This window comes from Quercus robur, chromosome 1 (assembly GCF_932294415.1).
Source record: "Quercus robur chromosome 1, dhQueRobu3.1, whole genome shotgun sequence".
NCBI classification, from domain to species: domain Eukaryota; kingdom Viridiplantae; phylum Streptophyta; class Magnoliopsida; order Fagales; family Fagaceae; genus Quercus; species Quercus robur.
In genome coordinates, this window is record NC_065534.1 from 24,759,446 (window position 1) to 24,784,004 (window position 24,559).

General features: G+C 34.4%; 1 protein-coding gene across 1 annotated transcript; it reads left to right on the plus strand.

Annotated features, from left to right (window-relative positions):
• The first annotated feature begins 11,450 nt into the window (after positions 1 to 11,450).
• On the plus strand, positions 11,451 to 14,706 carry LOC126726850 (root phototropism protein 2). Its single transcript, XM_050432256.1, has 5 exons — positions 11,451 to 11,613; positions 11,729 to 11,798; positions 11,885 to 12,262; positions 12,373 to 13,098; positions 13,979 to 14,706. The coding sequence occupies exons 1-5, from the start codon at positions 11,552 to 11,554 to the stop codon at positions 14,501 to 14,503; spliced, it is 1,761 nt and encodes a 586-aa protein (XP_050288213.1). The 5' UTR covers positions 11,451 to 11,551; the 3' UTR covers positions 14,504 to 14,706.
• The last annotated feature ends 9,853 nt before the right edge of the window (positions 14,707 to 24,559 follow it).

Here is a 24,559-nt window from a genome sequence, read left to right on the forward strand (position 1 = left end):
GATATGCATTGAAACTAAATAGTTATGACTTCTGAATCTGTTGAAACCTATGCCTAGTCACCCACACTAAATTATCTGTTTGAAAATTAAAGGGAAAAACAATGGAAAAGGAACAAATTGAAGAGTGAATTTGCTAAAAAGTTGTTGACGCTCCTTTTGGGAAAAGCCCAACAGCAGGAAGAAGCCCAGCAATATGGGCAGGAAAGAGTTAGCAGGATTGAGAGAAAAACCCATTTAAACCCAAGTGGCAGGAATTAATGGGTCGTAGGCCCATAAAGTAAACAAATAGGCATTGAGGAAAGCAAATGGGCCCAAAGGAGCCCAGAGAAAGAAATAGTAAACACATGGGTATTATGTGATGTAGAAGAGTAAGAATGGGCCACAGCAGGCCTAAAGTAATGAATTAAGAAAGTAAGAGGTTGGTGGAAAGCCCATGAACCCCAAGGATGAAGGATATGGTAATTGGGGTAAGAAAGCCCAAAAGAGTTAGAAAAGCCCATGGGAATGCATAATTAGAAAACGGGCTGAAGATGCCCAAGGAAAGCAAATGGGCTGAAGATGCCCAAGGGGAAAGAAATGGGCCAAAGGAGCCCACAAGCAATGTAGGTCAAGAAAGCTCAAAGTAGCATGAGTATGAACCCAATGAACATACTTGGTCATTGTAACTAATTGAAAAAAGAGTATACGAAAGAGGCCCAACAAGCATGGATCAAATAGCGCCGCAGCAGGAATAACAAAATGACATGGCAGGAATACTGGCAAGCCAACGAAGGGAGCAAACAGTGGGCTAAAAGGGAGAAAAGCCCACAATCAAGAAAGGCCTAGCCCTTGGAGGAAGCAAGCCATAAAGAAGGGAGAATCATAAAACAGTTCACGCCATAAGAGGTCAAGAACGAGCAGCAGAACGCGGAAACGAACCTCCAGTCCACAACAAACACATGAGCAGCAAACAAGCTTTGGACATACACGGAAGTGGAGCATGCATAAGGCCTAGGCACCACCAACCTGTACCCAGCCAATACAAAAGTGGTGGGTCATGGGTCAGAGGTAAGAGAGGGTATGGTCTGGCGATGGGGAGAAGGGAAAGCCTATTCTGGGGTTCCCGTTCAAACTCTTTTGGGGGGAAATGTCCTACTAAGATGACATACCACCCAAAAAAGGGAATGATGAATGGGAACCACTAAGTGCATGCCATAAGAGATAGCAAGAGAGAATGCCAAGGTGAACAAGCAAACAAAACAGTTTTTTTTTTTTTTTTTTTTTTTTCCTAGTAATGGGTAGCGGCACAGCCAACACAGGTAAGTGGTGGTGGTTGGGCAGCTGACAAACCAGTGGGTGGTCGGGAAGAACACCTAAATCCAGACAAAAGTAGTTAAAGGGTAAGATGGTAAAAACCAATCACGGTAGGCAATATATAAAGGGCCCTCGCCGTGCACAGTATCATCATCACAATAGTAGCAACCACTAGAAGAGAATTACAACACCACCATCACCATAACACTACATTAGTAAGCACTAAGAAAGAAAGAAAAGAAGGGGAAAGAATTAAAGTAACAAAACAAAGAAAAATGAAAAAGAGAATTAGGAAGAGAAATAGAGAGTGTGGAATGGCAGGCATGCACCAATAGGCTAATCTCTTCTCTCTCTTTAAAAGCTTAACCTCTGTTGAGGACAAAAGATTCATTTGGGCAGAAGCCATTTAGGTCCGTTCCCTAAAAGTGGATAATTTTTACAGTAGGATTCTCCTACGAGGTTACCCACATTGAGGAAGTGGTTTCCTCCTTGGTATTAGTCCCGTAACACAACTGAATACGGTAGACTAACCTTTTCCCTCTTTGATTTCATTACTTATCGTTATTTCTTCCCTTTATTGTCTTTATAATTTCACTTATAATGTGTTCCTTGTTGCTATATCGTTCTTTTCCTTATTTTAATTTAGGATCTCTTATTTGTTTTGCCTGGTAGTAAGCACGCCTCTTTTATTATTGTTTTATTATATTTATCTGCCGTAACTCTTTTGCAATAGTTTCGGTACGTCTAACAGTAAGTGTGTTGCCTTTATTATTGTCCCATTGTATTTATCTACCGTAACTCTTTTGCAATAGTTTTGGTACATCTAACAGTAAGTGTGTTGCCTTTATTATTGTCTCATTGTATCTGTTTGCCATAACTCTTTTGTAGCAATTTCGCCTGCCATGAGCATGTGACCAAAGTTTTCAGCAAAAATGGGCATAGTTTGTGCATAAGCCGGACCAAGATTAGTTGCAATTGGACTGGTTCTAACTCTCCTACCCAGAATACTTGGACCATAGTGTAGCAAAAGGCAACTCAGCCCAAAGGCGCAAAAAGGCCCACCACAAAAGTTACAAGTAAATCGTTACATGATACAACTAAGACAAAATTCTACATATAGCAAATCTTTATAAAAAAAAAAAAAAAAAATTAAATTGAATTATGTGTGCAAAAAGTCAGTAAAAAAACAAAATATGATTCAATATTTACAAATAAGGACAAGTTACCAATAAAGGTGCACAACTTAAAAGGTCACTTGTGAATAGATATAACTTTATGTTTGGACATATATTCCAACCACCTTCTTCCCTATTCTCTTCTCCTTTCCTCTTCTCTAGTTCCAAACATACCTTGAACTTTAAAACTCTATTAGGATAGTTATTACTAGCTATTAGGAATAGAAAAACATTTAGTTTGGCTCTTTTTTTAGCATAATTTTTTAGAATACAGTTAATCTATCTACTATTTCACTCAATCAATTCTTTTAGTACACGTAAAAAATATCAAAGTGAAAGTTCGCTTGTATTTTTCAATTGTGGTTTATGTATGCGACCATTTTGTTTGAGCAAAATTCTCAAAATTTGTCAATCGTAATTTTTTCTTCACTCTTTCATTCCCAAAGTGGGTTCACCTCGTACACTACAACCTCTATATATGATAGAATCACCCTCCTAATGGCCAAGAATCGCCCATTCATGGCCAAGATTGACCACCACCATGCCTAATCTCAACGACAGCCTCTCTTTCTCACTGAGAGAGAGAGAGAGAGAGAGAGAGAGAGAGAGAGAGCAACAACAGCATTGATCAGATAGGCCAAATCGGCCACTTTGGTGCGTGTTTGTGCGGGTGTGCACGAGATTAGATTTTTATTTTTATTTTTTTTTAAATTGATATTGTTTAACTACAGTCTACAGTGGATAGGCGTGATGATGAGATTGTTTTGGGTTGGGTTTGGGCCAAAATGCTGAGCTAAGTCAAAATAGGAATAAACTTCAAGACAAAAAAAAAAAAAAAAAAAAAAAAGACAAAAAAGTGATATGAATCCTAATATGAAAGCCCACCGGGCCAACCTCCCAAGTCCCACCAAGACAAGGAGACGCTATTAATACGTAACTGGCATTGGACCCTACAATCTTCGAAATGGATGTGACCTCAATGGCAGAGTTTTGTTACGTTTAATTCCAGTCCACAATTTTGGTTATAGAGGGCATGGAGGAAGTAGGTGTAGACCAACCTTTCTTCTCATCACTTACCAATCGAACATGGCTGCTACATGGGCCCAATATCTTTCTTGTTTGACACCACCACCACCACAACTTTTGCAATTTGCATGCGATCCCCACACACAAAAGACTTGAAACCAAACCATCCCCATCACCTCTTAACAATTTCCATTTGTCTCCAAATTCTCATCCTCATGCAGCTGCTTTCAATGAAATCCTGACTGGCCTGATCCTTGGAGTTATTTTCAGGTTTTGGTGTAGAGGAATATTCCATGTTTGAGATAGAATTATATGCTTACCAAGTAAACCCAAAAAAATATAAATAAAAAAGAGATAGTCTGGAACGGTTTATCTAGCTTTTGTTGAAATTTTTTTGTTGTGTTAAAATATACTTATACTTAGAAAAATAAAAAATAAAAGAAAAAAAGAAAAAAAAATTTTAAAAATCTGTATATAAAAATTAAAAGTTAAACGCTATTGCTAAATGCTAATAACCAGAATAATCATTCACTTTCATGTCATATCACTCCTTTTCTTTTCAAAGAAAACTGATTTTTTCTCAAATATGCAATAAATGGAAACTTGACCTGTTGCTGAAAACAATGTGACAACAATCCAACCAAAAATCCTAAATCCTTTTTTTTTTCTTAATGAATTATCATACATTTATTGAACAACCAGCTTAGAGCATGCACGACAATGAAGTTAAAAATTTAGCTATTTGGCACCACAAAAAATTACTTTATCTATTTTACCTACACACATGTTGCAGCAATAGATCTATTTTAGCTTTCAACACAATAAAATAATATAAACGTCACAATAAAATAAGATATCTACTACAATAAAATAATATATCTACTACACACAACCATCACAGCCACACACACAACTGGGTAGGGAATATTTTTTATTTTAGCTCTAAGCTACAGTGCACATCCATAGATAAATGTGCACTGTAGCAAAGAAACTAAAAAAAATAAGTTTAGCTCCATTGCTGTATGGGTTTATTTGTGTTTTGGTGGAGCTAAAAAGCTAAATTTTTAGTTTTTTAGCTCCATTGCTACAGGTGCTCTTACAACATAATACAAATACAAGAAACAACATGATTCAAAGATTGAAAAACCTAAGATCAATCTAGCAAGATTCAAAAACTCATACAGGAATCTACCTCATTCATCACATATACGAGAGATTCCAATGTTATTGCTTATCTGTTAGTAAAATGGGTCTTTTGTACTGTCAACGTATTAAATATTAATGGTGTCTAAAAAAATAACCAACTCCTTATTCGTCCATGGAAGTCGTCCATATAAAAGGTAAAAGAGTGAACACTCGTCCTTAGTTCACAAGGGATATAAACTACCCGTCTATCGTCCACAGAAACCTCTGGACAACGTCTCCTGACTGATGAACAATCTCCCGTCCAACAGCTCTTAGGATGAGCCTAATGGCAGTTTTGACATGAAAAGATAACTGCTATAGCGGTTATCAAGTTATATGCTCCGGACTCCGTGAAAATTGAGGAAGTTATCCAACGGATAATCGTTTCCTAAACCTATAAAAGGGCACGAATCTTCGACAAGAAGGGGCGAAGTATTTTCTTTCCAGACACTATCTTTCTTTAAGTGGAGAATTCTTTCCTTCACAAGAAAAGGCTAACTTTACCATCGGAGGGTTTGTGACCAGCCAACCCCGGTCTCCTCTGATCTCTTGTTTCTTATCTTCCAGGTCCTCAACATCATCGCTAGCTGTGCTGTTCAACTAACTGATTCCTTGATTGTTATCAAATATTATATAATCAAATTGTATCCTACACATTGTGGTGGCAACAAGTACACGTCCTCTTTTTTATTATAATTTTTTTTTTTTCAGTTTTATTCTCCTTATAACATGTAGGGCACTATATGTAGATTAAAATAGTTAACATAGTTGCTCTAAGTGAAAACTATATATTACTAGGTTTGAAAAATATTATTTTTATTACAATATTACTACTAAGAGTTTGTAAAAAATAAAGAAAAAAAAGTCTCTATCAAAAAAAAAAAAGTTTCATTATTTGTTTTATGCTATATTAATATCTTTCACAATATTTTGTTTTAATGATAAAAGTTGAGTCGTACATGTTGTGTGACTCATTATAAAGTTGTACGATATAATTTCGTCATGTGACTCGTTACAAGTACATTCAAATTATTAAAATAGTTTACTTTATGTGAAAATTAGATAACATTTTTATAAATTAAAAAAAAAAACTATTTCTATTAAATTCAATTACATTACTTAAAAGGAATTTAAAAGGAAATTTATTATTTATATTAAACTATTTCACAATCTATTATAATCTTAGCATCCTTTATTATAAAAACTTGGTCTTAGTCAATGTGCATTCGTCATGTAACTTAAAGTAATATTTATTCTCTTATTTCTACTTTTTTTTAAAATTTGATTTAATTATTTTGTTGAAATATTTTCTTTAAATTTTATATATAATTCATCATATTAATCTTTACTTTTCGATTATTAAAAGTTCATAATTAGTTCATTTAACTTGATTTTAAATAAGAATTGAGTTTGAGCTCGTTACAAATATAGATTACACATTCAAGCTTGCATCATTTTCTTGTCAGATAAGCTTAAGTTTCTTTTTGAACTATTTGATTAACTCATTCTTTTCCAATATGAACTACACACCTGAACTTAAGTTTCTCACCCTCACATGTTAATACTATAATAATTATTAATTAAAAATTATATTTGAGATTATATTATTAGAGTTAGCAAGACAAAATAATGCTTTAATTTATTTACTAATAAAAAAGTTAGATTCATTAACCTTATTTTACATATATAAAAACAAATCCTACACTAAATTTTACTGGTAAATCAACTCTTTATATTTAGCAATAAATAAATAATAATTTGATGTCTTATAGAATAGTTTGCATATTTAGACAATTCGATATTAGATCTATATAACCAAGAGTTTGTAGTTCAATGGACACCATGTATTTTTAACGAAGATGTTTGAGATTCAAATCCATTATCTCTAACTATTGAATTATAAAAATAAAAATAAAAATATCAAATTTGTATAAATATATTTATATTTGTACATATATAAAGATGTAAAATTGTAAATATTTTTTTGAAAAAAATTTATAAATATATATATATATAATATCTCAAATTGCATACTTATAAATACATGAAAAATTGTGATCAGTAGAGCATAAAGTAAAATACCAAACTTAAAAAGATGATTTATAATATGTTTGTGTTTGATCTGTTTATTAATTAAATAAATACTAAATTGCAAACTACATCCCTAAAATTTTGGGATATTTGGATTTTAGACCTTTAAATTTCAGAATCTAGATTTTACCTTTAAAGTTATGTTCCATTTGCATCAACAACCGGCCCCTCCATTTATATTTTTCGTTAAGTGTCACATAAACTTACCACACGCGTTATTAGTTCATCTATGTCATGTCATTTTTAATTATTTAATTATGAGAAATGATATGTTTACAACATTTTTACAACAAATCCTAAGTGGCAGGTTGTTACTGGTTGTTATTGTTAGGGCAAAAAAGTAATCTTAGTGTTAGTTTCAAATTTGAACCAATAACAACTAACCACCTGTGATTTGTTGTAAAAATGTTATAGACGTAGCATCTCTCTTTAATTATTGAACAAACTAAACATGTATGACAAGTTTTTGTGGTATTTAAGGAAATAGATGGATGGAATAAGGGCCATCAAATAGCCCATGACCCATGGGCTGGCCCAGTAGCCCGCTAGCCCACCAGGCTAATGGGCAGCCCAGCCCGGTAATATTGAAGCCCGTGGGCAGCCCAATAGCCCCATGGGACTGGCTATGGGTTGGTTTCTTTACCCATGGGTGCCCGGTGGGCCGGCCCGTTAGCCCAGCCCAATAGCCCGACCCGTTAGCCTGACTCATTACCTAAAATTTATAACAAAATAATTTGGGGGTTGGGTGGGTGAGGGATTGAACTTTAGACATTATAAAAACTTTAAGACCATACACCTAACCACTAAATACTTGGAATGATTGTGATACAATATGCATAATAAATATATATTTTGGTATTAGTCTAGTAGCTTTGATTTTTAAAACAAAGTTACTAAGATGACTGTTGCCCTACCTCTGTGCCTCTGGAAAGAAAGTCATTCTTTCCTTTGATAAATTCTAATTCTTTCCTTACAAGTTACAATTATAGAAGAAATTCCTTAAAAAAAAAAAAAAAAAAAATTTACCGTTGGTTGGGATAAATTCTTTCCTTAATGAGTTGATATTTGATTCTTCATATATTTCCTTTAAGAATTGATATTTTATTCTTCAAATATTTCCTTTAGGAGTTGATATTTAATTCAATGTACTTATTTATTCTTATCAATAAAAGTTAATTAATCTTATTTTAGTACCTTTTTAAGAGGTATGTCTTAGTATTTTTTTTAATAGAATCTTTTTAGTAGATTTAATTGTTCAATTTGATAGTTTGTAATAATATATAATTATAATTTTTTTTGTTAAATTTTTATAACCCCATTGAAGACCTGTTAAATATGCCCATGGGTAGCCCATTAAACCCACCTCACTAACCCAGCCCGCTAAAGCCCAAATGGGCATTGCCCATGGGTAGGGCCATGGGCTAGGGTTTTTCCATCCAGCCCGGCCCGACCCAGCCCATTGACTAGTCAACAGCCCGTTAAGCCCAGCCCGTTAGACCCATGGGCCAAGTAAAAATGGGTCAGGCCGGCCCAGCCCGGCCCATTGACGAGGCCTAGATGGAAAGACTGCTGATGCAAACATAATAGAGTTTCAAAGAATAAAATTTAAATTCTGAAATTTCATGGTATAAAATTCAAACGCTTTCCAACTTTAGAGTTGTAGTTTGCAATTTATCCTTAAATAAATATAAACAAACCATGTATTTTTGCCTTTTTGGACTAAGTCTAAGTTATCTTTATATATATTAATAGTCAAATCTTAGAGAAAATCCAATTAGATTTTAATTGAATTTTCAATTTTGCATCACATGTTTCATTTAATTTTTAATTTTTTGCTAAGTAAATTATTGAATGTAAAAATTAAAGAGTCCAAATCTAAAAATTAAAAACTTAGATGTACACATGCTAGAAAATTAGACTCTAATTAAAATCCAATTTAGATTCTAAATTAGATTTTAATTAGAGTTTAATTTTTCGCCAGTGTACATGAATTTAAATTGGATTTAAATTGGAGTTTAATTTTTCGTCATGTGTATATCTAAGTTTTTAATTTTTGTGGTAAGTAAATTATTAGGTGCAAAAATCAAAAAGTTTAAAACCAAAAAAATTATAAATCATATATATACTATATATATATATATATACAATGAGAAACCATTATATATTTTAAAAATGTATGGTTTAAAAAAAGTGTAAGCTAATACTATATATAATTTAAATCTCTTCTAAAAAAATAGTATCATTTGAATTATATAATTGTGGGTTTCAGTTAGCTTAATTGGTAAAGTCTTTAATGGTTGTACAAGAGATCTGGGGTTCAATCCCCGTCTACACCAAAAACTGATTAGTGTCTTGTTCTGATAATAAAGAACAATCATCAGAAGCGGATGTCATAGGTTGAAACTCTCTATAAAAAAAAAAAAAATTATGATTATTTTTAAAAATACAAGCGGCTCATTAGTCAATATAAATATTCTATTTAGATATTATTTATTTTATTAAAAATGAAAACTTATTACTGAAAGTATTATAGAATTAATATAATATAATGAAACTCATAAATAATATAAAAAGTACAATAAAATTTATAAATAATAACGTAAATAAGTATAAAATGGTTTATAATTTCCATATGGCTTCCCCCGACGCACACAAAAAATGGGTTCATTTTCAAGTCTATTTTCCATCCCACGTCGCGAGCACAGTATTAGCTATTATTGGATTAATTTTGTTGGATATCTGTTCCGTCAATAGGAGTGCGAAACGTGAAAGAAGATGACACATGTTGTTATGGAATTCGCTGATTTAGATAGCAAAATGATTCACGTGGGCCACCCTGCTTGTTTATCCAATCTCCGATACAATTATGCAGCGAAAACCAAGTCAGTCGTCTGTGAGAGTGAGACCCAACGTTGCCTGTAAATTTAGGGTACCAGATGACGTGGAGTAATTCCGGCCAAAGGTTTTATTCTTTCGTAGCTGGAAAGCTGTTTCCAGGAAAAGTCACAGCCACTTGTTTTTTAGTGGCTGAGAGACAGAGACATCTATTTAGACTAGGTCCTAGCCTCGAGGTCTTCAAGCACAAGTCCCCATCATTGACAATGTTATCCATGCATGTTACGTTGGTAACTACTACATTAACTTCCAAACTCTCTTAAAAAACAACCCGTGTTGGCAAAATCTCCCTTTTATCCTCGGCTAATGATCACTTTGGGAGTGGCTTTGTTAGTGGGACAGTTAATAAACAGTTATTTTATGGTTGCAAGCTTTGACACACCACTTGCATATTTGTCTATGCGTGATTGATATTATATTATATTATTTACACACGTTTTATCACTAAAATTTGTTGAAAAGTATTTTAATTAGCGTCAAATTTTCAAAATTTTTTTTTTTTGATGCTTGTAATAAGGATTAAACAATCTAATTTTTTATTGAAATCATAATTTGGCACATAAACTAAAAAAAAAAATGCATTATATGAATTCAATGCATCAAAAAATTTGACATTTTTCTAAAAAATATGAAGGCTAAATTTAACGGAAATTGATGGAGAGACTTTAATTAAATAAACTTGAAACTTAGAGGATTAAAATAACGAAAGTAATGTTAGATGACTTAAATGAATATTAGTGAAACTTAGAGGGTAAATTTTAGGGAATAAAAAGATGAATGTGAAAGTAAAAAAATCTTAAATTTCAGGAGTTTTTTTTTTTTTTTTTTAATTCAAAATGAAATTTGTTATTTGACATTTATAATCATATTTTTAAGAGAAGCTACCCTTCATTAATGAGAGTATTTTTGAACCACATAAAAGTTCAATTCAAAAAGGAGAGTCATTTTATAGATAATATAAATAACATCGATGACAATGGTTGTGTTATCATATAAATGTTGCGGGCAATGATGATAATGGTGGTGGCAGCATTTGGTGTTAGTAGTGACTAGTGATAGTAGTGGTGGCAGTAAAAATGATTATAATGACTATTGAATGGTGGACAATACTTAGGTAGTCTCAGAACATTGCTCCTAGATCGCACAAAGTGGGTGAGCTCCATGGTGGGACTCACCCACTTTGTGAGAGCCGAGAGTAGTACTCCAATACTACCTAAGTTTTTTTTTTTTGAACGGTGGTGGTGATGACAACGACGATAATAATGACAAAAATAATGATAGTACAAAGACTAGTGGTGGATTGAATTTAAATTCAGGAATAGATGCTTGAAAATTCTAACTTCAAAAATCCCCAAAAATTTTAATATAACATTTTTGTTAATATAAACAAAAGAAATCCCACCTAGATCAAAATCGTTCATCCAAACACATTATTGGGGTTACTAGAATACTATAGGTTTATACCTAAGGAACTATGTTCAAATTTTGGGTGTTGGAGAATCGATTATTAATCTATTATTCCATCCTTTTGTTGAAATTTGAAAAGCAGACTCTTTATTGTCAAGAAAAAAATTGAGTAAATTCACTTGAGCTAAGAAAGTAGCGGAGCTGACAGGAACATAATTTTTTAGCTGTCGTTTTGGTTGGTACGACGTGGAATTGATTTGAGGGCAAAATGGTCAATCTAAAGTGAAGAAAAGAGAAAACTATCCAAAAAGCAAGTTACACGTAAGATAAAAGAGGATTAGAAAGTAACACCAGTGACCACACAAAAAATAAAGACATACAAAATTCTCTATATAACCCAACTAATCGATCCGTAACACCTTTTTTTTTTAACGAGATTCTACTGTTATCTGAGTCTCTCTTAATCTTCAATAGCAATCATGGCTGCCTCTGTTACTAGCAACAGGAGGCTGTCAATGGCCATGGAGAGAACCGGCCAATGGTATTCAATCTCTCTATAAATAGATAAACAAAGATTATTATGATCTGATCTCTCTCTCTCTCTCTCTCTCTCTCTCTCTCTCAATTACTAACCAAAAACAAGCAAATGTTCGCAGGGTTTTCTCTCAAGAAATTCCCACAGATGTTGTAGTTGAAGTTGGTGAAGCAAAGTTTTCTCTTCATAAGGTCTGAAAACCCTTCTCTTTCTCTGTCTCTTTTCTGATAGAGAATTATTGATTTGAAGTTGTTAATTGTGTACGTGGTTGTGGCAGTTTATGCTGGTGGCTAAGAGCAACTACATAAGAAAACTGATGATGGAGTCAAAAGAACCTGAATTAACGAGGATCAATCTCTCTGAAATTCCCGGAGGCCCTGAGATCTTTGAGAAAGCAGCCAAGTTCTGTTACAGTGTCAACTTCGAAATCACAGTCCACAACGTTGCAGCTCTTCGTTGCGCTGCAGAGTACCTACAAATGAACGATAAATACTGCGACAACAACCTCGCTGGCCGCACCGAAGATTTCCTCTCGCAGGTCGCCTTTGCGAGCCTCTCCGGCGCCATTGTTGTCTTCAAATCTTGCGAGGATCTTCTCCCCTTAGCCAAAAACCTCAAAATTGTCCAAAGATGCATCGACTTTATCAGTGCTAAGGTATAAAACTAATCGATCCGTAACACTTTTTTTTATTTATTATTATTTATTAACGAGATTATCCAAAACTCTTCGAAAACCTAACTATATATATATATTTGTTAAATTAGGCGTGTAATGAGTCGAATTTTCCTAGTCGATCACCGCCGAATTGGTGGACAGAGGAGCTATCAATCTTGGACATCGATTTCTTCGGAAACATCATCAACGCAATGAAACAACGTGGAGCGAAATCGTTTACTCTAGCGAGCGCTCTGATAACATACACAGAGAGATCACTACGAGATCTAGTACGAGACCACTCTGGAAATGGAACCAAGATCTCGGATGAAAGCAACCCTAAGCTCAGAATCCAACAACGTGAGCTTCTGAACTCCATAGTATCTCTCTTACCCTCCGAAAAAGCGGCTTTCCCTATCCACTTCCTCTGCTGCCTCCTCCGATCCGCGATTTTCCTCAAAGCTTCGAGCAGTTGCAAGAGCGAGCTCGAGAAGCGGATCTCAGCGATTCTGGAACATGTGACCGTCGATAACCTTCTGGTTTTGTCGTTTACCTACGACGGAGAGAGACTGTTTGACTTAGATAGCGTTAGGAAAATCGTCTCTGGTTTTGTAGAGAAAGAGAAAACGATGGCCGTGTTTAGCGTCGGTGATTTCAGAGAAACGTGTTCGAGTTCGATGCACAGAGTGTCTAAGACCGTCGACGCATATCTAGGCGAAATCGCAACCTACGATGAACTCAGTATCTCCAAGTTCAACGGCATCGCTAATCTCGTACCCAAAGGAGCTAGAAAAGCCGACGATGATCTTTATCGTGCGGTCGATATTTATCTAAAGGTAATCACTATTAATTTATTATTATTTAAGTCAATTTAATCCCTACCTTAGTGGTTGAAATTATTATTATTTTGTTCATATGGTCAAAATGAGTCAAACTTTGTTAACAAAAGAAGCGATTTAAGGTTTTTATATTCTTCAATCTCTTCTCATTTTTATTTAATTTTATATTATTTAACATTATTTTTTTTTAAGACTATTAAATTTTTTAATGTCACTTGTCTTATATTTGGATTGAATTAAAAAATAATAATTTAAACAGAAGAAAATATTTTTCCTATTTTTTCAATGACATATTTCATGAATATTTTTAGTAAAGTATTTAATTAAGAGAAAGAATGATTAAACAATGTTGTTTGATAATAAATTTGGACCAAGGATCATATTAATATTGTTCATCAAAAAAGGATCGTATTAATATTATTAACTCATTTTTACAAAATAAACTAAATCATCAAAAAAATTAAATTTAAGGATTAATTTGACAATTTAAGTGACTTTTTTTTTTTTTTTTAGAATGAAACCTATAGAAGTATTATTAAGAAACAGATGCCAAATTAGCTTGTAAAACAATTGAATCTTGCTGTGAGACATCTTCCATCCATGTAAGAGAAATTATGAGACGATGTCCATGTCTACCAAAATTGTGAGTTACAAAATATCCATTTCTACAAATATGAGAAAAACTAATATTATGAAAGTACTCTGCAAATCTGCAAAAATTCTTAACATCCCGAATCAAGAGGCGGAAAGCAGCTACTGTGGGAGAGGACTCCTTTAGCGCATTTATATTTTACAAACTTCCAAAACGACATTGTTATCTTTGTCGGTGCTTGGGTCTACACTCCATTTATCTAAATTGATGGCCTAACTTTTGCAGGCGCATCCAAACCTGGACGAGATAGAGAGAGAGAAAGTGTGCAGCGTGATGGACCCGCTGAAGCTATCCTACGAAGCCAGAGTCCACGCCTCGCAGAACAAGCGGTTGCCTGTGCAGATAGTTCTCCATGCATTATACTACGATCAGCTGAAGCTCAGGAGTGGCGTGGAGGAAAGTAATAACAGGACGCCAGATAATTCGATATCAACGAGGAAGCAATTGCAGGCTGACGTTTCACTGGTCAAAGAGAACGAGGCCTTGCGTACAGAGCTGTTGAAGATGAAGATGTACATTTCGGACATGCAGGTGAACAAGAACAATAATAATGTTCAAGTTCCAGGGACATCATCATCTACTTCTGCTACCAAGGTTAATGGGTCCAGTACCAAAAAAACGTTCTTCTCCTCGGTTTCTAAGAAGCTGGGAAAGCTGAATCCATTCAAGAGTGGGTCTAAGGACACGTCTAATATTGAAGATGTGGTGGATATTACCAAGCCTAGGAGGAGAAGATTCTCCATCTCTTAGTTGCATCGTTTTACTTGTAGATGCTCCCTCTGTACTTTGGGGTTGGGGGGGGATCTACTAAACTTGTGTAATATGGTTTCCTTTCTTCCCCTGAACTTTTTGTTTTGTTTTTGATTATTTGCACTTTTTTTTTCTTTTTAATTTTTCTTCGTGGCTTGATCTATTTGTGGAGTTAAATAATACAAACAATTGAATTGGTTTGATATGCTTTCAATTTCTTTGCTGAACTGAAAATGCATCATCTCAACGTGAGTGGACACTTCTTCTAGTTCAACTCCTAACTAAACTAAGAATTAATAATAAGATAGCATCAAACACTTCCTATGCATCTTCTAAAATCTCGATGATAACATAAAGAACCTCTCTTTCCTAGCCACTTCCAATGTCATTCGCACTGCATGTAAAGAGCTTTCATAAACGGGGGGCAGTCCCACCCTTGCTGTAGTGGCTTTTGAATCTTCATCTCTGATTTCTTCATTATTTGATAATACTCTGATAAAGCTACCTGAACTCCCGTGAAGAATCAAACCTGGGTCAATTTGTACATTATTAAATAACATGTCATTTCTAACTTTCACAGCACATCAAACAGTGCTACAGCTGCCATTATGATAAACAACTACTTTGGTACAAAAAGTTGGTGGCAATGGGTGCGGAACAATGTTTTAGGATTTTCAGAAATGTTAAAAGATTCCTTATATTTAATTACAAATCACGTAAAGAAATCAAATGCCAAAAGTATTCAGATTCCCACTTAATCCCATTCTTTTAGGAATGTAGATTTCATTTAAAATAAATAGGTATTTAGGTTCTCGAGCTTAAAAAAATAACATTTGTTATAAATTGACAATTTTACAATTTTTCACTTATTATTTAGCCAATGGAGATAAAACATAAAACAAATCATCAATATCTATTTCTTTATTTTTATCTCTTCTCGCCACAACAATATAAATGCTAAAATAAAATGCAATATTTATATCTCCAATTTGGAATTGGTTATTTGCTAAAATAAAATAAAATATTTATATTTATTAACAAAACATGATGTTGTGATTTTCATAAAAAATAAGAATTTAAATAGTTATTTTTGTATTTGCATGTTGTGGGGCCCGACAACAGATGGGCCAGATCCACCTATTCACAGGAATACTTAAGGCCCAGGCCGAAGAGGATAGTAGTCCCAGCCCAATAAACGCAAAGCACCAATGGGCCATAGAAACCGCCGAGGAGGGTACAGCCCTCGGCTAGCCCAGAGCTACACTAAGGAAAGGGGTAAAAGCGGCATAGGGATAATCTTGTAAGAAATCTAAAATATCTAGGAAAGGCTGCCCAAACTACCTGCCCTAGACGGAGCTTTGCCTCTCACAGAGTCGTGTCTCTTTAGCCTACTCAACCACTCCCAACCACTCAGGTCTTAAACTGATGGGACAAGTGTCAGGCTAGGAAAGTTCGACCCTACACGTGGACGAAGGAAATTGAATGCATGCTAATATAAAAGGAAAATTTGCAACCTAAAAAGGGGGGCCTTCCAGAAAGGAGAGGACCAAAGGGGTGAACACCTCTAGATTATGCAGGAAAAACTTAACAAAACCACAGCCGAGTAAACATGACTTAGCCTTTCGACCCCACTCTCTACAAATGATATTGCACGGGTCCATTTACGTGCGAACCCAACCCTACCGTGGTCCAACGCAAATCGTGTCCCTACACATGTCATTTTGAAATGTTAGACTATAGTTTTAATGAATTTATCTTAATTTATATCTTATATTTTATTTGTTATTATTTATTTAGAGGAAGATTAAAAAAAATGATATTGGGTTTATAAATTTAAGAATAGTACAGGAAAAATAAATAATTCCTTTAAGATTCCTATGAATAAACCAAACATGAGAATAGTTACATCCAAGGTATCTAGATTGCAAGACATCACATTCTAAGAAATTTGAATGCTGGGGGTAATGTGGATTCCCTCATACCAAATGCCACCTAATTATTTCATCATAAGTAGATCTACGTTTAGACATATTAATTCTCTATCTAAATCTACTTGAATTTGGTCTCATTTAAGCTCCCACATTTAGAAGTATTCACAGTGCAGTTTTGGGTTATATTTAGCACAGCACCGTATTTTAATAAATTGGTGTTGATGGCCATTCTTTTGACAAAGGGCCCAATAGTAGAAGAAGCCTAACAATAGAGAAGGTGAGGAAGGGAAAACGGCAAAAGGAATAAGGAAATAAGCTTAGTAGGCTGAAATGACAAGATTGATGGTCAGCAGGCCCATAAGAATAAAAAGAGATAAGGAAGAAGTAAATGGACTAAGGAAGCCCAATGAATGAAATAGTAAGCCCATGAGAATAATAAGAGGTAAAGAGGAAGTAAATGGGTCAGGAAAGCCCAGGAAATGAATTAGTAAACTCAATGGGTTAGCTTGAAGGCCAATAAGCCCGAAAAGTAATAAGAGATAGAGATGTAGTAATTGGGTTGAGGAAGCCCAAATAATTTAGCAAAAAGCTCATGGGAGTAAAAGAGGTAAATAAGAAGTAAATGGGCTGAGGAAGCCCAACGAATAAGGTAGTGGAATGGGTTGACACAGTAGGAATGTTGGCCAACAAAGCCCAAATGAGGTAAAGATGTGGAAAGTGGGCCAAGGAAGCCCTGAGTAAAAGATTGATGAAGAAGTGGGTTGCCACGGCAAGAGTATCAATCCACAAGCCCACGGGGTAACAAGAAATGAAAAAGAGAGGTAAAACTATAGCAGGCATGATGAAGTGATATGGTAGGATCAATAGTCAAAAGGCCCATGGACATAGAAAAGGAAAGCACGGGCTTGGCATGAAGATGGGGGCTTTTTGCCCTAGTAACGCCCAGTCCAAGAAGGGATGAAAGACAGAATATGAGCCCAAAAGCCCACACATCATTCACGCCACAAAAGATAAACACCAACCAACATATACAGCTAAATCAAACTAACACGGAGGTAGCAGAAATGGTGTGAAGGCTAGAAAGAAACAAATTTAGAGGGAGTGGAGCATGCACAAAGGGTCAGGGCACCATCTACTTGTACCCAACCAATACATGAGCGGTAGGCCACGGGTCAAGGCTTTCAGAGGGTGTGGTTTGGTGGTAGGGAGAAAAAAAGAGTCTATTCTGGGGTTTCCACTTAAGTTTCTTTAGGAGAGATGTCCTACTGGATGACATCTCACCCAAAAGAGGTAAGTATGGGTTGGGACCACTTGATGTGTGTCATAGAGGTAGGTAATGAAGAGGCTTAATCCTTATTCGGATGAGGGAAGTGAAAAACAAAGAGAGGTAAGAAACAAGACAAGTAATTTTTTCTGGGAATGGAGAGTGGTGCAACCAACACATTCAGAGTAATGGTAGTGGCTAAGCAGCCAGCAGGCTAGTGGGTAGTCTTGGAAGGACACCCATAAGGAGCCAAAAGCAGTTGAGGGGTAAAAATGGTAAATCCCACCATGACAGATAGTATAAAAGGGGGTTGTTGTGAATAGTAAGGCAGAAGAAGGAAGGCGAGGAGGAGGAAAAAAAGGAAAATTTTTTTTTTGGGAGAAACGAAAGGAAGGAAAAGTAGAAAGAATAGAGAAAAAGGAAGAATATACAGGAAATCATAGAGATATATAAGTGGTAGAAATAGAGGCATACATCAATAGACTACATTTTTATCTCCCTCTTGACAGACCTACTCTCTGAGGGATTGAGAATTGAAATTCAAACCATTTAGGTCATTTTTCCAAAATACGTAACTTCTATGGTAGAAACCTTTCCTGAGGTTACTCACGTTGGCAATTGGCTCTCTTTTTGGATTCGCTTCTGCTAAAAAGCTAAGCTTACTTTTCTAGTAGACAAGTTTTCTTTTTTGCTATTTGTGCTTATTGGGTGACTAGTTTACTGTTTAGTTACTAAGTTGTTTGTCGTAGTGTTATTTCCACTTGTTGTATTATTCTACCATAACTTTATTAGAAACTTTCTTTATTGGCGTTAGTCTTATTCATTCTGTTTAGTATTCTAGTTATTTTGTCATAGTATATTCTTGCTATAACATCTGTAACAATTATTGATTTATTTCTACCATGCCCGTACCATATGCCTAGCCCACAGTGCTCTTGCCAGAATACGTCTATATTGGGATGGCCCAACTTGCGTGCAGGCTGGCTTAAAGTGTAGTCTCATTTAGGCCAGTCCCAACTCTGTTACCTCAGATCTATGAGCCGTAGTGCAACAGGAGGGATTAAAGCCCAACAACATAAAAAGGCCTGCCACAATTGGTTACCATGTGGTGTGATGTGATGCATTTTTTTTTTTTTTAGAAAGTTTTAACATATGGTGTCTGCTTTTAATGATAACTCTTTATCATCAGACCAAGACACTAATTGGTTTTTGGTGTTGGCGGAAATTGAACCCCATATCTCTTATTCAACCATTAGAGATTTTACTAGTTGAGCTAATTGGAACCCACTAATGTGATGCAATTTGGTCGCTTTTCATATATATATATATACTAAATATATTTAATATATGCTAAATCTATTTAATATATATGTGGGGGGTAAAAAACCAGTAGGTCCATGTCGATGTCTACATTGGGCCAAAGGCCCAGCTCAAGGGAAAAATCCTTCCTCGGTCACGGGGAGGAAAAGCCCCTCCTCAGCCATGGGGAGAACCCTCCTCGGCACGGTGTAGCCGAGGATGAAGGAGGCAACCTGCCACTGGTAGTGACACTCCCTATCACCCTACGGAGTAGGAAAAGTACTAAAATAGAAAAGGACAACGAAAGTATCTAAAGGAAAGGTTGTCATTATTGCATTCAGTACTTTATACCTGACACGGCCATACTTCTCTGTCCTAACAACCACTCCCAACAACTGGAAGGAAGGGCTGATGGGACAAGTACCTACCCTAGGGATCCCATTCAGGAGGAAGAAAACTACTATATAAAAGGGAATAAAGAGAGACAGAGAGGTTGGGGGGCAAAGACCCCCCAACACACCAGAGGCCCAAAAAAAAAGGGCTCCCCAGGCCGGGCCGAGGATCAGTCCTCTCAAATGAACCCAACCCGTCTCAATGTAATGTAAAGAATGCCGTGACGACCGCTGTCCATACTCTAAAGCCTAACTCTTTGGCCCACTCTCTACAAATTCATTGTATCGGGCTCACTGGTTTAAGGTTCCATGCATATTGGGCTTGACCTGAAAAACGTGACCCTACAATATATTTACTATATATATTACATATGAAATAAAAAATATATATTAATAGGTGCAGTGCAATTTTAATATATAATATATACTTAATTAGTCGAAAACACATAGTTCATATAATATATATTATATGGGTGTGGTGCAGTATGATTTTGTACGGTTTTTTTAACATTGAATTGCAAAGTTACTTTAATTTGCGAGCAGTTTTGGTCAGTTTAGGTGCATTCCGAGCGGTTTTGTGAACAATCCCACTCACATTAAACCAAATCAAACCCTCATGGCCATGGGACATATAAAAAAAAATGTCTCTATTTCCATCCAACACATACCACAACCTCCATCTTCTAATTTAATCTGTTTCAGACTTGCAATTATACTTGTTAGAGGAAACACACTAGAAGCAATTCACCGTAAAAGCATTTTCAAACTCTTATGTAGTTTTCTTCTCAAAAAAAAAAAAAAAAAAAAAAAAAAAAAAAAAAAAACTTCTCCATGTAGTTTATGTTGGGGTATTTTAATATTAAATAATTAAAATGAATAAATGTTACAACATAAATGTAAAATGTTGGAGTGAATATGGAAGATGAGGAGTTGTGAAAATGTTTAATCCCACATTGAAAAGGAAAGAGACTATTTTATTCTTTTTAATTATGGTGATTAATGGGCTAACATGAATTATCTCAGATATTGGGCTAGATACGTGCGCAAGGGGGAGGTGAAGAGTGGAGGTATCAAACTTACATTTATTCTCTGATGTTCTACTTTATATGTCGATTACGCTATGAATCAACCTAATATGGCTTTGGGACCCAAGGATCTTGCCACTTATTAATGTACTGGTCATTTCTTAGAATTGTTGTCACAACTTGTGAAAGTGATTGATGAATAAAATTTGGTGGGTCGATGTGAAAAGTGAAAGTGATTGTATATCACAAACATTCTACCATTTTAACAGATTGTGATAAATGTTGTGTTAGTAGAATTGTAACAAATAACATATTACTTTCTCAATTTCTGCATCTTTTCGTTCCTCCAAATCCAAGACATGGATCTATGCCTATTATAGTATTATCCTTAAATTAACTCTAGCCCATCATAATTAGCAGATAACACTTTCACACACATTTTTGGTTTACCTTAGCAAGAAGAGCATCATTCACATATTTTTTTCTAGTGTTTGAAGCCTAGACCGCCATGTTTTGGATAGACCGCGTAATGCTTGCCAATTTTTCAATGTCATGCACATACCGTTGTCCAACTTATTTGTGAACTTTCTTAGGAGCTCCAAAGATAGACATTGACAACAAAGGTAGAGCTTGACCTACATATCTAGTTAGAGTGGCTTTCCCTGCCCGTGACAAGCATTTTATGTTCTAGGTACTAAGTCTTGCTTCAAGTTTTTCTTTTAAGAAAGTGAAGTCATATGGTTTTCACCTAGTGAGAAATAACAAGCAACAAAAGTTTTTTGATTCCAAGGACATTTTCCTACAACTCCATTTAGCATGTATAATATAAGCCTCGCATTCTTCGATGCAAAAATACTCAACTTAGATTGATTCACTTCTTGTCCCTACTAGGAACAATACTTATTCGTACAATTAGCTGCACATTCAATCTCCTCATATAACCACAGGACAACATGAAGCCATTAGCAAACATTAGGTGATCTATGGCTAGGATAGTTCTTGACACCGTAACATCTTTCCACTATGTTTGGAGGGAGAGGGAGCGGGAGTGGGAGTAGATAGAGGGTAAGGGTAGGGATATCTATTCCCCTTCTCTCTACTCAAATTTGACCTTCAAATGTCAATTTAGATGTGATTCTTGATTCAGTAATCACATAGTCAAAATATTAGAAAATTAATTTTAAAAAATTATGTGTATTATGTTTGCAAATAGACTAGCCCATTCTCTTACATTATGGGCCCTATTTTGTAATTGCCTTGGGACCTCTCTCGAATTTGTCAGACCATATCTTTGAGGTAGAGAGGATAGATGATTCGGGCTGAAGGACTTCCTCTTTTTCTTAAATTGGGAAAATTGTCAACCAAAATATATTGCAATACACTTCCCGATTTCGGTCTTTTGTTATGCGACCTTCAGCGGTAAAATTTGGCCCTAAATGCCACATCAATCCTCCAATTATATTTCATTGCTTCAGCACATCTCTCAAGCCCAACGACCAACTAAGGCTATATGAAAAGCTTTGTTGTAAAGGGGTATATAACTTTTTTTTTTCTTCAATAAAAGATATATATAACTATTCAATAGAAAAACTATTACTTGTGCCTTTTGGCAATAGCAAAAAGTGGATTATCAGTTGAAATATATATTAGATACGTATTCTAATGTTGGGTTTGGGATAGTTTATATTGGACAGTTTCTTTTACTATTTAGTTTATTTTTGTTACTATTCATAAGTTTCATTGTACTTTTTGATATTGTTTAGGGAGACAAAAATAGGGTGAAAAATGGTATTTTTCACTGTTTGATTTAGGAGAGAAAACAAGAGAGACAGAAAATGGGGAGGAAAATTTTCCCTCCAGGCCCACATTTTGTTATCCTCCCAATTTGGGAAGAAGATGGGGAGGAAAAAGTGCTGAATGATGTACTTTACACAAATACCCTCACTTTATTCATCTCACCTGTGACCTAATTACTTTTGCCTCTTCATCTTTATCACTTTCTTAGCACCTTCATAGCACAGCAACATGAACTACTTCAAGTTCTCTTCTCTCTCTCTCTCTTCTTGCCTTGTTTAATCAGCACAGCAACGTGACCTGATTATATTCCTCATTCTATTGTTTCTTGTCCTCATTATATTCCTCATTAATCTATTGTTTTTTGTTGCCCAATTAAATTATTAGTGCAAGTTTTGATTTATAAGTTTTGCCAAGTTGAATTGCTTAGCTTATTTGTTGCCCACGTTATATTCGCTAGTTGAATGGTGAATATAGGAATACCCTGGTTACAAAATCTTTTACCCAATTAAATGTACATTATTGTAATTTTTTACATTATAATAATAAAAATAATAATATAAATTTATATGTATAATGTGGTAAATTTTATATTATTTAATGAGTACAAATAAATATATTTTTTACATATTATGTAACAAGGGTATAATAATTAATTTATATAAACTACATTTTCTATCCTCCCACTTTTATTTTCAACCAAACAAAAGAGTTTTTTACCCTTCCACTTTTCTACTCCTCCAACCAAACACACACGAGGAAAAACTAAGAGTATGTTTGGTAACTGCTTTTTCTCTTTATTTTCTATTTTCAAAAACAATTTTTTATTTTTAAAACTAAAAAACTTATTTGGCAACTCAAAATGGATAGAAAATAAAAACTGTTCTCAAAACTCAATTTGTGAAGGAAACTGAAAACATATAAAATGTTGTTTTTAGTTTCTAGTTTTCAAAAGTTAAAGAAAACACACATTTGATTTAATGAATCTGTCTCATTTAATGAATTAACATTAGAGTTCAAATCCTAATAATAATGTATTTTAGTATTTTTTATTTGTTTTTCAAAAAATTATTTTTTAATTTCAACTAACCAAACATGTTTTTGATTTAAAAAATACAAGAAAATTGTTTTTTCTTTATATTGCCAAAAACAAGTTTTTAAATATAGAAAACAAAAACTGTTACCAAACATAACCTAAATCTTTTCTATCCTCCCACTTTTCCATCTTCCCAATAATTTTCTGTCTTTCCACTTTTTTACTCCTCCAACCAAACGAACCCTTAGAGTGTGTTTGTTTGGAGGTGAAATAGGGTGAATGGAAAACTTTGGAGAGAAAATGGAAAGGAAAACTTTTTGGAGTGTGTTTGGTTGATGGGGACGAAGGAAAATAAATGGTGGGGCCTAAGTGTTTTCTCTCCTGATTTACCAAAAAGTTTTCTCCTCAAATTGAAGAGAAAATTGAAAAGAGAAAATGAGGTCTTTTAATAGATAAAAATGCTCATGTGCAATCCATCCAACTCCCTTTTTTTTTTTTTTTTTTTGGGTTGGACGTTGGCTTTTTTTTTTTTGGATTTCCTATGCGTTGCCTTTTTTTTTTCTTTGTTTTAAACTAGACATGATTTTTATTTTTTAATAATTTGGGTGATTTTTTTTTTTGGTTGTTTGTCACTTTTTTTTTTTTTGTTTTAATTAGCTATCATTTTTTAATAAGGATATATAAGTAAATTTATACAAACTCACTTTTTCCATCCTTTCATTTTTCCACTCCCAACCAAACAAAAAGGAGAAAAATTAAAATAATTTATATCCTCTTACTTTTTCATCCTCCCACCATTTTCTATCCTCTCACTTTTCCACTCCTCCAACCAAACAAACCCTTAGTTTTATTTACAATGCTTTCAGCAAAAAATTTTTTGTTTTAGCTAAAAGTATTGTAAATAAAGGTAAAAAGTTAGCACCTATAAAAAAAAGAAAGTAAAAAGTTAGTTGAAATAGTATAGTTGAACTTATGAATAGTACTAAAAAATGCTGTGAAACCTATAAATAATAGTTAAAATAAGTTAAATAGTAAAAAATAAGCTAACTTTTTAAATTATACTAAACGCAACCTAAATAAGCTATTCATAAATAAACCCAAACGCAACCTAAATAAGTTGTTTATAAATAAACTCTTACTTTTCCTATTTAAGAAGGAAAAAAAAAAAAAGGAGGGATTTTCTTTTATTTTAATATATAAAAAATACTCTTCAAAAAAAAATATATAAAAAATAAAATAGAACTAAAGACGGTGTGTTTAGAAAACTAAGAAGCGGAGGTCTGAAACGTCACCGTATTGGCATGTTAGCTAATAA

Coding starts and splice junctions, on each gene's coding strand:
- LOC126726850 (XM_050432256.1), top strand. CDS start 11,552: ATGGCTGCCTCTGTTACTAGCAACAGGAGGCTGTCAATGGCCATGGAG. Junction 11,799..11,884: donor CAAAGTTTTCTCTTCATAAG/GTCTGAAAACCC, acceptor TGGTTGTGGCAG/TTTATGCTGGTGGCTAAGAG. Junction 13,099..13,978: donor CGGTCGATATTTATCTAAAG/GTAATCACTATT, acceptor TAACTTTTGCAG/GCGCATCCAAACCTGGACGA.